This window comes from Vulpes lagopus, chromosome 3 (assembly GCF_018345385.1).
Source record: "Vulpes lagopus strain Blue_001 chromosome 3, ASM1834538v1, whole genome shotgun sequence".
NCBI lineage: Eukaryota > Metazoa > Chordata > Mammalia > Carnivora > Canidae > Vulpes > Vulpes lagopus.
Window position 1 is genome coordinate 132,256,206 of NC_054826.1, and position 15,001 is coordinate 132,271,206.

General features: G+C 35.2%; 1 protein-coding gene across 1 annotated transcript in view; it reads left to right on the plus strand.

The window, feature by feature from the left end:
• Positions 1-15,001, plus strand: part of LOC121487711 (calcium-binding mitochondrial carrier protein SCaMC-1-like) — a 51,921-nt gene that overhangs the window by 20,991 nt on the left and 15,929 nt on the right. Inside the window, exons 2-4 of the mRNA XM_041749679.1 lie at positions 366-492; positions 7,026-7,113; positions 8,395-8,506. Of these exons, the coding sequence (XP_041605613.1) occupies positions 366-492; positions 7,026-7,113; positions 8,395-8,506 (327 nt within the window). The remainder of the gene's footprint in view (positions 1-365; positions 493-7,025; positions 7,114-8,394; positions 8,507-15,001) is intronic.

Here is a 15,001-nt window from a genome sequence, read left to right on the forward strand (position 1 = left end):
TAGATAAATTTAAAAAAAAAGTCCTCCTAGAATTTTAAGTATTTTCTCTCATTTAGTTAATAGAGTATGAGGTCTCTGATGGCAAAGACTATATATTTTAGTATCTTTCTTCTCTCAAGGTACTTGGCATTCATTGTTTACCTCTAATAAATACCTGCTTATCAGACTCAGAATTATTTGGAATGACATGGTGACTATTGACTCTAATATTGCACAAGTTTAAAAAATCACAAATGTACTTAGTCTTATAGCTGTGACTGAAAAACGAAGACAATAATTAATGTGAGTGAAATGTGCCAATATTAGCATGCTATAGTGGATCTACTTGCAGTACATCTCTGCAATGAGTTTCTTCTTTCTTGTAGGAGATTTTTAAAGCTGGAAATACCAATGACGATTCAGGATTGGACTTTGGAGAATTTATGCAGTACCTTAAAGACCACGAGAAAAAAATGAGGCTGGCATTTAATAGTCTCGATAAAAATGATGATGGTATGTGTTTGTGTTTTATTCCCAGTTAGCTTAATATTAATAGTCAGTACCAAAGGACATTGTTTTATCAACCTTTAACTGACTTGTACCATCAATGATTTAGTTATTTTTATTACATATCTAGCAGTAATTTTTTGTTTCTGAGAATAATATATAAACTATATGTATATATTATTATATTGTTATAATTTTTGTGTTGTTACTGGTTTTTTTAATAAAATAATTTGTCCTCTGAATTTAGAGCTCCTTGGCTTAGGGAGTAGGCCTCTCCGCTCTTCTGCAATGTATGAGCTGAAAGTACATGGTAATTTTAAAAATGACATTGTTTACTTGCTGATTTTGAAAATATTTTGATTGCAGGAAAGTTAGATAACACAGAAAATATCTTAAAAGAAAGTTAAAGTTACTTGTAACCCTGCTGTGTGGAGATCAGTTTTAACATTTTAATGTGTTTTTATATTTCCTTCTGGACTTTCTAATTTCCGTTTTCTTTCTTGGTTTCTCTTTCTCTCTTTAAATGAAATTGTAGTCACACTACATATCATCTGGTGTCCTACTTTTTTCTTTTAATGTTATAATGTAAGCATTTTCATTTCATTTAATATTCTTCACAAACATAGTTTTTTTTTTTTGAGATTTTAATTTTATTTATAAACAAGACAAAAATCCAAGCAGCATTAATTTAGGGGAACAAAGAAAGGTTTAAAAAACAAAACAAAAAACACAGGGGCAGGACAAGGAGTTGGTGAGCATCCAGAAGAGGAGGAGGAGGAGGAAGTAGGAAGAACCAGTATTCCACCCAGTGCCGAATGTGCTTCTGTGTCTTTGTGGCCAGGGAGGCCCTTCCTTTATGCTCCCCGGCTGGCGGCTAGACAGCAGAGGGGACGCTGTAGTGACGTTAAGACGAGCCCCAGTGCCCTGTCTGGCCACTGACCTGGGGAGTGCCGTGGATTTATTACCCCAATCTACCTCCCACTTTCACCATCACCAAGTGAAGAAATTTTTAACTCTCCTGTCCAAAGTCCTCTGAGAATTTCTTCACTTTCAAGAGGTCATCTGCATTCACGGTGGGCCGAGTGGTGGCCAGAGACCGGAGCATGTCCGACATGCAAACCAGAGGCTCTAGGAACAAACATAGTTTTTAATGACTCTGAGATATTCCATTTATGAGTAGACTTATCATTCCTATATTGTAAGACATTTGGGATGTTTCCAATCTTGTACTCTTATACATAGTGTTGCAACCAGCATCCGTGCTCATTTACAGAGGAAAGGTATACTTTGTCACAAACCCTTAAATCAGAAAGACTATAGGTAAAAGTAGAACACCATTTCTGCATCCAAATATGGCTAAGCAACCATGGGTAATTAGAACCCAATTATACCCTATTTAGGAAACATATGTATTAATTTTTAAGTTTTCAGAAATCTAGTTTTTGTTAATTGAAAAATTCTAAGTGTACCAAGAGAGCTATACTGTGTACCAGTTCTAAGTGTACTAGCAGATAAGGGTCATACTGATGGGTTCTTGGGTAAAACAAAGTGTAACCTGAATGTCGCAGGCTTTAGTGACCTGTGATACCCAAACTTCAGGGCTTCAAGCTTCCATTCACTTTCCAGAAAGAAGTTTAGGCCTTTCTGGGTCCTGCTACTGAAATAATACCCAGAAGCTTTAGTCTATTTACTAATGTTTTTCAGTTAGAACTGGTCATCAATTGCTGCTGATCTTGGCTGGATAGTTCTGCTCTTGTGCTATTCTGGAATTTCACTGTTATTGGTGATTACCACCATGATCATCATTTGTAAGCTGAAAATCCACTGTCAGATAACCAGTGAAATTATAATGTCCTTAGTGAAAACACAATGCTACTATTGTCTCTGGTAAAGCTGCAAATCAGTGCTTATAGCTCTTAGTAATAAAGAAAATACTTTTTCTGAGGCAAGATGGAAATCTGAAAGTAATATAGTGATTAGCAATATAGATCTTTGAATTTCTGCCTTGACTAGTCAAACTGGAATATCACAGCTCAGTCCCCAAAGTTCTGCAGAGGTACTATTGTGGTAGAGCTACTGCCAAATTCCCATGGGCTTCATTTGTTTTGAGCTGTGACAGTTGGTATGAAGCTCTACTATTGGCCCCAGGGCTACTGCCCACCTGAGCTGCAGAGCTTAGGCACTAGCAGAGGTGCTAGGTCTGATTGAGCTGCCTTCTTTCTGTGTCATCATTGTTGCTTCAGTGACCACTTTTGTGTAGAGCTCAGCCAATTTACTTTGGCCAGCATGCTTTTTGTGTGGAAAAGGGAATATATCCTCTGTTATGTGTTGAATTGTGTGCACCCTAAAAAAGATATGTTGAGCCTCCTGTACCTCATACTGTGACCTTATTTGGAAATAGGTCTTTACAGAAGTAATAAGTTAAAATAACATTAGTGTCCAATACGTAATATGACTGGTGTCATATAAAGGGGAAATTTGAACTCAGAAGCAGATATGCACAGAGGAAGATGATGTGAAATGTCCATTTAGTATCATGGAGTCAGGGATGAAGTGATGATGCATCAACAAGCCAAGGAATACCTGCGGCTACTAGAAGCGAGGAGACAAGCACTAACAGATCCTTCTCTGGTATCTTCAGAGGGAGCATGGCCCTGCTGACATGACACCTTGTTTTCAGACTTCTGGCTTCCAGAACTGTAAGACATAAATTCCTGTTGTTCTAAGCTACCCAGATTGTGGTACTTTGTTATGGCAGCCCTGGGAATCTCCTCCCCTCTGTTATACTTAATCAAGTGTCTGGAATACTAGAATATCTTTTGGGGCCTCAAGGTACAGTTTTCTCAATTCATATGAACATGCAATCACTTTCTTCCAGAGTGCCCAATTGCTTCCATATTGGCTAAGATAGGGTAATTTCTGGTATCAGGTGTGTGTCATTGACCCTGGAGCCAACATTTCCTTCTGAGTTCTATTACTGGATCTGGCTCATTGCATCAGATATTCCCCTGCTTTTCCTTCCTGATATCATTGTTCCTGTTGGGACTCTCCCAGCTCATTACACATTGTATTTGTTAAAAATTAATAGTAGACAAGATTCAGTTTTTACCACCTGCTTTCTGTCCCCCAGGAGGCCTTCCAGGCCTTATGCCAATCAGTGGGGGCAAGAGGATGCATGTGGGCTGGTGTACTGTTAACCTCACTAGCAGGAAGCGCTCAAGCCCCAATGTGATCTGATCTATTTAACTTCTCTCAACAAGTAGTATCTGAGCTCCTGCTCCCATTCAGCCAAAATGTCCCTGGAATGCAGTTATAATGATGTGAATGAAGTAATTATTGAACATAATTTCATCAGTAAGATTCTTCTTTTAATGGATTTTTTTTTTTTTGATATTGAGGAAATGGTAGGAAAGGGACTAACTTTATTGGACTTTATTTTCTATGTCTTATTTTTGTCTTACACAAGTCATCACAGTAGCTGCATTTTTAGAGGTGAGAACAAACACTGAGGCTAAGGAAGGTTAAATAATTTTGCTTTCCATTGGCTCTCCCAGTGAATCACATCTCTCAGGATGTATGCCTTTGTTAGCCGTGAACCATACAGGCCTAGGTTTGGCCATTTGACTTACTTCAGCCATTAGGACATTAGCAAGGCTTTAAAAAGTACTTGTACATTGAAACTTGTCCTCTTGGAATTCTCTTTCTTAACATCCTGAGCCACCTGAAAATAGATCTATCAACCCAGCTGGAGAGATCGCTCATTTAGTTTTCAATTGTTCTACATTTCCATCTGAGCTATCTAACAGACATGAGTGAAACCGTCTTGGATTTCTAGCTGTAGTTGAACAAACCTTCAGATGATTAAATTCACAGGAGGGGCTCAGGCAAGACCAGCAGAAGAACCAGTAAGTTTAATCAAGCTCAGATTGCATACTCATAATCAAACACATCATTTTTAACTACTAAATTTTGGGATAGTTTGTTACCTTTTTTGGATAGTTTGTTATTTAGCAATAAATTGTGGTACAGCAATGGAATATTTTGCATTTCTTCCTGGAATTGCAATGCTGGAATGGTTGTGGTCCTCCTCTCCATCTAACTACTGTTATTCTGCTGAATTCATTTCAAGTCTATCTTCTCAGTAAAAATTTGCTGCAAATAATTAAAGACAACTTTGAATCTTTAGTTCATAGGCCTTCATCATATTCTGGATCTCATTACCTAATTTTTTTCCTACATCTTAGCTTGGAATTTTAGCTTCTTTCAGGTAAAAATTGCTTGATGTATTTTAGTTCAATGAAGTAAACAGTTTTTGAGCACTATATGTGAACTGTTGCACTTGGATTTGTGTTAACAAAAGAGTTCTGAAGTTAACAATTTTGGGTAAATTAATAATAAAGACACAAAAGGTAGACTATGATAGTTGCTGTTGAAGCAATATAGGAAGAGCTTTATTGTGTCCAGGGACAATTTAGTTTTGTGCTGAATCAATACATAAACAGAAAAAAAAAAAAAGCTGAGGGGCTTTTTTTCTTTCCTCTTTCTTCTTTAGGGGCACCTGGGTGCCTCAGTCAGTTGAATATCCAACTCTTGCTTTCGGCTCATGTCATGATCTTAGGGTCCTGGGATGGCGCCCTATGTTGGGCTCCATGCTCAGCAGCGAGTGTACTTTAGTTTTTCTCTCTCCTCCTCTCCCATTACTCACATGCTCTCTCTTCTCTCTCTCTCTCTCTCTCTCTCTCTCTCTCTCAGATAAATATATAAATATTTAAAACAAACAAACAAACAAAAAAAACCCAAAGGGTTTCTTGAGCAGAGAGATCATAGTTTGAACAAAGACAGAATTAGGAAATTGTCAAGGTGAGAAATGGTTAATATGGCATTTCAAGTTTGGCCCTAACTCACTATTTTTGGGGGAAGATTTAATTGACATATAATATATATAGCAATGTGCATAAATTCTAAGTAAAAGCTCCACAAATTTTTCTGAGATAAACATACAACATGAAAACAGCATCCAGATTAAGAAGCAGAATATTACTAGCATCTCAGGAATGTCCCTTTTACATCCCATCCAAATCACTACCACCCTTCCAAGTAGCTATTATCCTGCTTTCTAGTACCGTATGTAAATTCGCAACCAATCTTTGTTAAACAAGTAAGTGTACCTTGCTCATACTGTACCTTTTGCTGAAAAATGTTTTTTGTTTCTTTGGTGATCTCTTGTTTATCCTTTATAGTACTTCATCTGTGACTTTTAACTCTTATTTATCCCTGCAGTACTTTATATTCATAACCTTTCTGTAACATATATTTGGCACAGAGTGATATATTTTTAAAATAAGTAGTTCATCCATACAAGCTCCTCAAGGGCTGTTGTTTTATTAATCTCTGGCTTCTCTCACATTTAACATAGTGATTTTAATAGTACACTTTCAAAAATTTTTTAAATTATCAAATTAATGAATATAGTGTTCAAACATTGTAATGGGATATAAAGCAGAGGATTCTGTTTCCCCAGTTGGAGAAAAATTTGATTTCTAGGTTAAGGAATAGACCAGTAAATTCTACCCTGTGGAGCTTGGAACACTAGGGGCCTTGGAGTGATCACAATTCTATGCACAAATACTAGGCTTTGTCTATGGGCTAATACATATGTATGCTATTTATAAATGTATGCAGACGCAGCCATGGTTCATAAAATAGAAAATAAAGATGTGACTGAGTTTATAGTAGTTTTTTGTTGTTATATATTTTTCAACTAGGTGACATTAGGCTGATTTTTTTTAAACATGAAAATGCCCTCATATTGTAAAACATTGAGTAGCCTCACTTATTTGTTTTACACAAGGGAGGGATCAAAGATTTTTCGGACTTGGAGAGTGACACGATGAGTTAAGTGTTTTGGAGTTTGAGGAGCATATGGAATGCTTAATTTTTCCTTCACAACATCCAGTAGCATGAGATTGTGATGCATAGCAGGCTTGTATTAAATATATCAGTTGATTCAAGTTATTTAACACAGGATATGGTTGTGTTAAAGTTTGCATTGTATTGTATTTTAGGTATGTTATTTCTTTAAAAACTTACCTCTTTGGAGTTAGCTCTTTAATTTTTTTCCAAGTAGGTACAATAATCTAGATCTGTTGCAGATGTACAGTCTCTTATGGAAACCCTTAGGGTAAAATGTATTTAGAAATTTAGAATTTGGGTTTTGAGAAAAGCAATATAGTGCATATATGATATATAATACTCCAAGTGGGGTTTGGAGCATCACAGTGCAATTATATACATGAACATTTCTTCAGTGAAACAAATGAATGATCACACAAAATCAGATAAATAATTGACTACCAAATAAATTTTGGTGCCAAATTTATAAAAAGTCATGTAGTTTTCAGAGCTTTTAGCCTTTGTATTGTGAATATGGGAATACAGGTAAAAAAATATGGGCTTTTAAAAGACTATTGTATTCTAAGTATATTTTACCTTGTTATCTTTTGAGATACTTTAATTTGATATTTTTTCACTTTTTAAAGGAATAATAGAAACTTCAGAAATAATTGCTGCTTTGAAATCACTGGGTATGCATATTTCTGAAGCTCAGGCAAAAAAAATTATACAAAGGTCAGCCCTTATCTTTATTTTTGATAGTTTTAATTTTTATTTAATATTCCATGTTAGAAAGTAATTGCTATAGGTGTAGCTCCTCCCCCTCTCCCTGCCTCCCTCCTTTCCCGTCTGCCTGCCTGCCTTTTTAGGTTTGAAAATATCAGCTTTTATTGACAGTGTTATAAGAAAGATTGTTAAGAAATTTATTGAATTATGAGAATACTGTTGACTAAATCATAAAGTGTACATATAGAGTTCCTAGAATAAAATTCTTCCTGCTTTTAGTTTAAAGAATAGGTGTAATTTGCTTGAGCAATTGATTTTTAAAATTTTTAATTTTTTGATGTATAAAAAGCTCTGCATAATTAATATATGCAACTTTATGAGTTTGGAGGTAAGTATATACCTAGGAAACTATTACCACAATTTATGCCATAAACATATCCATCCCTTCCAAAGTTTCCTCTCTTATTTATTACTATTATTTTTTGTGATTAGAAACTTATCATATAAGAAACTATTTTTTGTAGTTAAAACTTAAATTTGTTTATATTTTATTGAGGTATAATTGATGTGTAATGTTAGTTTCAGGTGTACAGTGTAATATATATATTTTTATCACAGTAAGTCTAGTTAACATCTGTCACCATATGTAGTTAAAATTTTTTTCTTGTGATGAGAACCTTTAAGATTTACTCCCTTAGCAACTTTTAAAAATATGCAGTATGGCATATTACCTATAGTTACATGCTGTACATTACATTCGCATGACTTACTTATTTTATAACTAGAGTTTGTAACTTTCGACCTTTTTCATCCATTTCACTCATCCCCTAAACCTCTGCCTCTGGCAGCCACCCACCAATCTGTTGTCTGTATCTATGATCTCTTTTCTTTCTTTTTTTTTTTTTAAGATTTACTTATGAGTGAGATCAAATGGTATTTGTCTTTCTCTGTGTGACTTATTTCACTTAGCAAAATGCCCTCAAGTTCCATCTATGTTGTCTTAAATGGCTAGATTTCCTTCTTTGCTGTGACTGAACAATATTCCACAGCAAGTGCACGTGTGTATGTGTGTGTGTGTGTGTGTGTGTGTGTGTGTGTGCGCATCATGCCACATTTTCTTTATCCATTCATCCATTAGTAGACACTTAGGTTGTCTCTATTTAAGAACAATTAACATAAGATTTGTCTTAGAAACTTTTAAAATGTTCAACAGTAATTCTTATACTTAGTACTTATTTTTAGAGTATTTGTTATAAATGTTATAAGCACTATTTTTGTTTTAAATTCCAGCATCGATAGTGATGGAACATTGACAGTAGACTGGGATGAATGGAAGTACTACTTTTTACTTCATCCTGCAACAAATATTGATGAAATTGCTCATTTCTGGAAGAATTCTACTGTAAGATTGCTTTATATTTTGCTCTATTTTTCTTTTTGCCACAAATGTCATATCTGTTATTATGATTACATAATCTTTATAATACTTCCAGCCTCAGTGGCTAAAATAACAACACTATTCCCTCCTTATAATATTCTTCTAGTTGAGCAAAGAGTGTTAGTATTATATGTACAAACGTAGCTATTACAGTTTCTTTGTCTGCTAAAACTTAGAACTTACGGTAGATACTCATTTACTGAAAGGGTCTACTCTGTGTTGAGAATTACTCTGATATAGTTAACTGTCCTAGGAAAGTGGAAAAATAATATACTTTTCTCTTTTTCACAGAGTATATCAGGAATGATATACTCAGCTTTCTGTCCTAGGAAATGTAAAGTAAAAGATTAAGACTTAAAATTTCAGAATCAGAAAGGAATAAATGTATAATCTATCTGTTCTTATGTAAGCACTTGACTCAGAGTTGTGGGGGACAGATGAGGTTTTATAATAAAACACTTTTTTCTTTTTTAGATCTCAGATGCAGAGGGTTAAGTTAATCATTTATTCATGGCTACTATTTGCCTCCCTCTCATGGATACTATAGGGCAGGATGAAGAGCAGAGGTTTCAGAGTCAGATGCCTAGGGCTGAGCTTCACTTCTGTCAACCACTAGCTATATAACCCCTCTGTGCCTCAGTTTTCTCAATTATATACTGGAGATAACAATGGTAAGAGTTTTGAGAATTAAATTAGTACATTAGTGAATTTAGAAAAGAGCTGGGCAGGTAACATATATCTTCAATAAATGTTACTTATTATGATAGGTACTTATTCTAACATGTATAGTCTGTGTCTTCGATATGTATATATTCTTAGGAATCATGTAGTGTTTCGTGTGTGTGTGTTTAATTTACATAGATAGTAGTCTGCTAAAGGCCACAATTGATTTCTTGCTTTGTTCACTCGGCGTTATGATTTTAAAATTTGTCCTTGATATTATGTGTTCACCTAGTTTATTGCTTCTAATTACTACATAGGATGCATTTAGCACTCTTCTTTATCCATTCCCTAGTAATAGACATCTAGATTTTCTCCAGCTTCATCAAATAAATCAATAAATCAATAAATCAATAAATGCAAGCTTTCCTCTTTTGTACCTTAGAGAATTTCACCTGGATTTCTGAATCAAAAGGATATATTAAGCCTTTGCAAATTTTATGAGGTTATCTGGTCTTAATCCTAAGAAAGATAGCCATGTTACCTCCCAAATGACTTTATATACCAGCTTACATTCCCACCAGCAATGCATGAAGGTTCCTGTTTCTCTACAAATTGCTTGGTATTATCCAATTTTCTATTATTTTCACTCTGTTGAGTATAAGGTGGTATTTTGTCTTAATGTTCATTCCTAACATGTCTTCATAGAAATACTAGAGAGTTACATGTTCTTTTCTATGAATTATCTGTTTTTATCTTTGTCTATTTTTTTTCAAGATTTGTTGAGATAGAATTGACATATGACATCGTGTGAGGTGTACAACATGATATTTGATACACTTATGTATTGTGAAATGGTTGCCACAGTAGGGTTGTTAACACCTTCATTACCCTCATATAATTGTCATTTCTTTTTTGTGGTGAGAACATTTAAGATTTATTCTCTTAGCAACTTTCAGTACATTATGAACTGTAATCACCATGCTGTATGTTAGGTCCCCAGAATTTATTCACCTCATAACCAGAGGTTTTTGTCCTTTGACCAACACCTTCTCATTTCCCTCAATTCCCAGCTCTTGGTAACTACCATTCTACTATTTCTATGAATTTGGCTTTTTTAGATTCCATATGTAAGTGATGCCATAAAATGTATTTGTCTTTCTCTGGTTGATTCATTTCATTTAGCATAATACCCTTGAGGACCATCCAAATTGTTGCAAATAGCAGGATTTTCTTCTTTCTAATGGCTGGATAATAATCCATTGTGTATATGGCAGCTTCTTTATTTATTCATCTATGGCACTTAGGTTATTTCCATAACTCAGTTATTGTGAATAATGCTGCAGTGAACATGGAGGTACAGGTATCTTTTTGAGATCCTGATTTCTTTTTTTAATGCTTTATTTATTTATGAGAGAGAGAGAGGGAGTGTGCATACTTAAGCAAGCAGGGGAAGAGGCAGAGGGAGAGGGAGACAAGTAGGGAGGGACCCTGAAATCATGACCTGAGCAAAAATAAAGAGTTGGACACTTAACTAACTGATTTGTCTAATGTTTACTTTTGTTACTTATTCTCTTGGTGTCATATCCGAAAGGTCATTGCCAAGACCCATGTAAAGGTCATTTTTCCTTGTTTCCTTTAAGGAGTTTTACAGCTTCAGATCTTATGTTTGAGTTTTTAATCCATTTTGAGTTAATTTTTCTGAGGGGTTTAACGTAAGGATCCAATTTCATTCTGCTGCATGTGATTATCCAGTTTTCCCAACATCATTCTTCGAAGACACTATTCCTTGTCCATTAAATATTCTTGGCTCCTTTGTCAAATATGAATTTACTGTATATGTAAGGGTTTATTTCTGGGCTCTCAATTCTGTTCCATTGGTTTATGTATCTATTTTTGTTCTGGTATCATACTATTTTCTTTACTATAGCTTTGTAGTATAGCTTGAAATCAAGGAGTATATTGCCTCCAGCTTTGTTCTCTCTCAGGTTTGCTTTGGCTATTTGGAGTTTGTGTTTCCATGTGCATTCTAGGATTTTTTTTCTATTTCTGTGAAAAATGCCATTGGAATTTTGTTAGGGATTGTTTTGAATGTATAGGTGGCTTTGGGCATGTGGACATTTAACGGTATTAATTCTTTCAATTCATGAGCATAGCATATATTTCCATTGATTTGTGTCATTTTCAATTTCTTTTATCAATATTACCTAGTTTTCAGTGTGCAAGTCTCTTACCTCCTTGGTTAAATTTTTTCCTAAGTATTTTATTGTTTTTGATGCTATTATAAATGAAATTGTTTTTTATATTTCTTTTTCAGATATTTTGTTGTTAGTGTATAGAAATGCAGCTGATTTTTATATATTGATTTTGTATCTTGCAACCTTATTGATTTCATTGATTAGTCCAGATTTTTGGTGGAGTCTTTAGGATTTTCTATATGTAGTACCATATCATTTGTAACAGAGACAATTTTACTTTCCCTCTGATTTGGCTGCCTTTTTTTTTTTTTCCCAAGAAAATGTGTGTAGGGAAGGGCAGAGGAAGAAGGAGAGAGAATCTTAAGCAGGCTCCATGCTCAGTATGTAACCTGACACGGGGCTCAGTGTCATGACCCTGAGATCATGATCTGAGCTGAAATCAAGAGTCAGAAGCTTAATTGACTGAGCCACCCGGGTGCCCCTAAATGCCTTTTATTTCTCTTTCTTGCTCAACTGCTGTGGCTAGGACTTTCAGAATTATGTTGACTAGGATTGGTGAGAAGAATAGTCACCAATTATCTCGTTCCTGATCTTCAAGGAAAGGCTTTCAACCTCTAATCATTGAATATTATGTTAGCTATGGGCTTGTCATATATGGCCTTTAATATGTTGAGTTATATTCATTCCATACCCAATTTTTTATAGTTTTAATCAGGAAAGGACGTTGAATTTTGTCAAATGCTTTTTCTGTGTCTATTGAGATGATCATATGATTTTTATCCTTAATTCTGTTAGTGTGATATATCACATTTTTTGATTTGTGTATGTTTAGCCATCTTTGCATTCCAGGGGTAAATCCCATTTATCGTGATCCTTTTAATATGCCATTGCATTCTATTTGTTAATATTTTTGTTTATTAGGGCTATTGGTTTGTAGTTTTCTTGTAGTGTCCTTGTCTGACCTTATTATCAGAGTAATACTGGTATTACAAAAATGAGTTTGGAAGGGTTCCATTCTTTTTATTTTTTTGGTAGAGTTTGGGAATGATTGGCATTAATTCTTCTTTAAATTTTGGTAGAATTCACCAGTGATACCATCTGGTTCTGGGCTTTTCTTTGTTGGGAGATTTTTTGATTAGTGATTCAATTTGCTTTGTCATTATTGGTCTGTTCAGATTTTGTTTCTTCATTATTCAGTCTTAGTAGGTTGTATGTGCCTAGGAATTTCCCTAATTCTTCTAGATTATACAACTTATTGGCATATAATTGTTCAAAGTAGTGTCTTATGACCCATTGTATTTCTGTGGTATCAGTTGTAATGCCTCTTCTTTTGTTTTAGCTTTTATTTATTTGAGTCTTCTCTCATTTTAGTCTAGCTAAGGTTTGCCAATTTTGTTTATCTTTTCTTAAAAAACAGCACTTAGTTTTGTTGATCTTTTATTTTTATTTTTGTTTGTTTTTGTTTTTGGTCTCTATTTCATTTATTTCTGCTCTGATCTTTATTATTTCCTTCTTTTTGCTCACTTTGGTCATCACCCAGCTATCCTATCCCTCCATCCATCTCCCGCCCCCGCCCCAGTGACTCTCAGTTTGTTTCCTTGTTTAAGAGTTTGCTTCCCTCTCTGTTTTCATCTAGTTTTATTTTTCCTTCCCTTACCCTATGTTCATCTGTTTTGTTTTCTTAAATTCCACATGTGAGTGAAATCATATGGTCAGTCTTTATCTGACTTATTTCACTTAGCATAATACTATTCTTTAAGGTTTAAATTTAGATTGAGATTTTTTGTTTCTTGTGGTAGGCCTGTATTGCTATGAACTTCCCTCTAAGAACTGCTTTTGCTGTGTGCCGCAAGTTTTGGTATGTTGTGCTTTCATTTGTCTCAAGGTATTTTTTTCATTTCCCCTTTGATTTCATCTTTGACTCATTCAGAGGCCTTAGCCTCTGCATTATCTCCTTTATTTTTGTGTTTAAATATCCTGCATTTAAGCACAAGATTTAACATATTTAAGTCAGTACCATTTTTAAAAAGTGTAATCCTACTGAAGTCCCCTCTAGCTGCCTTATCTTTTTTCTCTCTTCACAGCTATGCTTCTCATTCACTTCTCAACTAACTGGCTTTGCTTTCACTACTTTATAGAAATTCTTTTACCAAGCCAATCTCCCTACTGTTAGTTCAGTGGGTATTTTCTAGATCTTCCTGCTTTCTCTTTTCAAATGTTCTCTTCAGTTGGCTTCCTTGGCAGTGCATTCTTCTGGCTTTCTTCCCACCTCTCTATCATTACTTTTCTGTCTCCCTTGAGGATCATCTTCCTCAGTCTGTCTCATATATTAGTTTTCTTCTGTGTTTTATTTTCAACCTTCCTTGCCTCTCACTCTGTACATTTTTTTCTAGGCAATCCTACTTACTCTTCCACGTTGAGCTACCAGATACAGGCCAATTGATTGCTCTAAATCTTATGTCTTTGGAGCACTCCTTCATTCTACATGTGCAAGCATTTATTGGATATTAATTGGGACACCTCAAACATATACCACATGATTTGTCCCCTAGACCTTCTTTTACCATTTCACTGAATGATGTCATCACCTTCCTCGTTGCCCAAGCCAGAAATGTCAACATTATTCTAAAGTCTTTAGCCTTGCTTTACCTTCTTTCCATCCCTATAGATAGTCTTGCAGTTCTTAGAATATCTTCTGTCTTTGAACAAATTATTTTCTTTGCCTAGAACATTCTGTTGGTTAATCCCTACTTCTATAGGGAGATAGTACAGTGTGATGGACAAGAAAGCAACCTTTGGGGATCCCTGGGTGGCTCAGCAGTTTGGAGCCTGCCTTTGGCCCGGGGCGCGATCTTGGGGTCCGGGGATCGAGTCCCGCATTGGGCTCCCAGCGTGGGACCTGCTTCTCCCTCTGCCTGTGTCTCTGCTTCTCTCTCTCTCTCTCTCTCTCTGTGTCTATCATGAATAAATAAATAAATAAATCTAAAAAAAAAAAAAGAAAGCAACCTTTGACGACAGAATACCTGGATTCATATTACTTTGCTACTTCTAAGTCACTTTACATAAAAAGTGTACCTTGACAGTTCCACTCATCTCCTCCCACCACAAAAATAAAAGAATTCTACACTCCATTAACTATCTCTGTACTGTGTTAAGACACTCTTTTTGCTACCCTTGTTACCATACTTATTCCTCTGTATTATAACTGCTTGTTTCCTTTCCTGTCTTTTGTATTATACTGTAAGATCCCAGAGGAAAGAAACTAATTTCTGCACCATATTATGAATACACAGTCCAGCACCTGATGTGTTAATTAATTCAGCAAATATTTACTGAGCACACTTATCTCCACTGATCAAAGTGCAAGGTATACAACCACGCACAAAAAAGACCACATTGCTGCTCTTCTCAGGCTTATGTTCTAAAGGAGGAAACAAGCAAAAGATGGAAATGAATTAATTAGTATTGTGCTAAGTATTAGAGAGGACTCCATGGAAAGAGCCAAGGAGAAATGTCCTAGGTAAAGGGAAAATCAAGGACAAAGTCCTGAGGTGGAATGGTACTTGTGAAGGGGACACTCAATGAATGCATAAATGAAGGT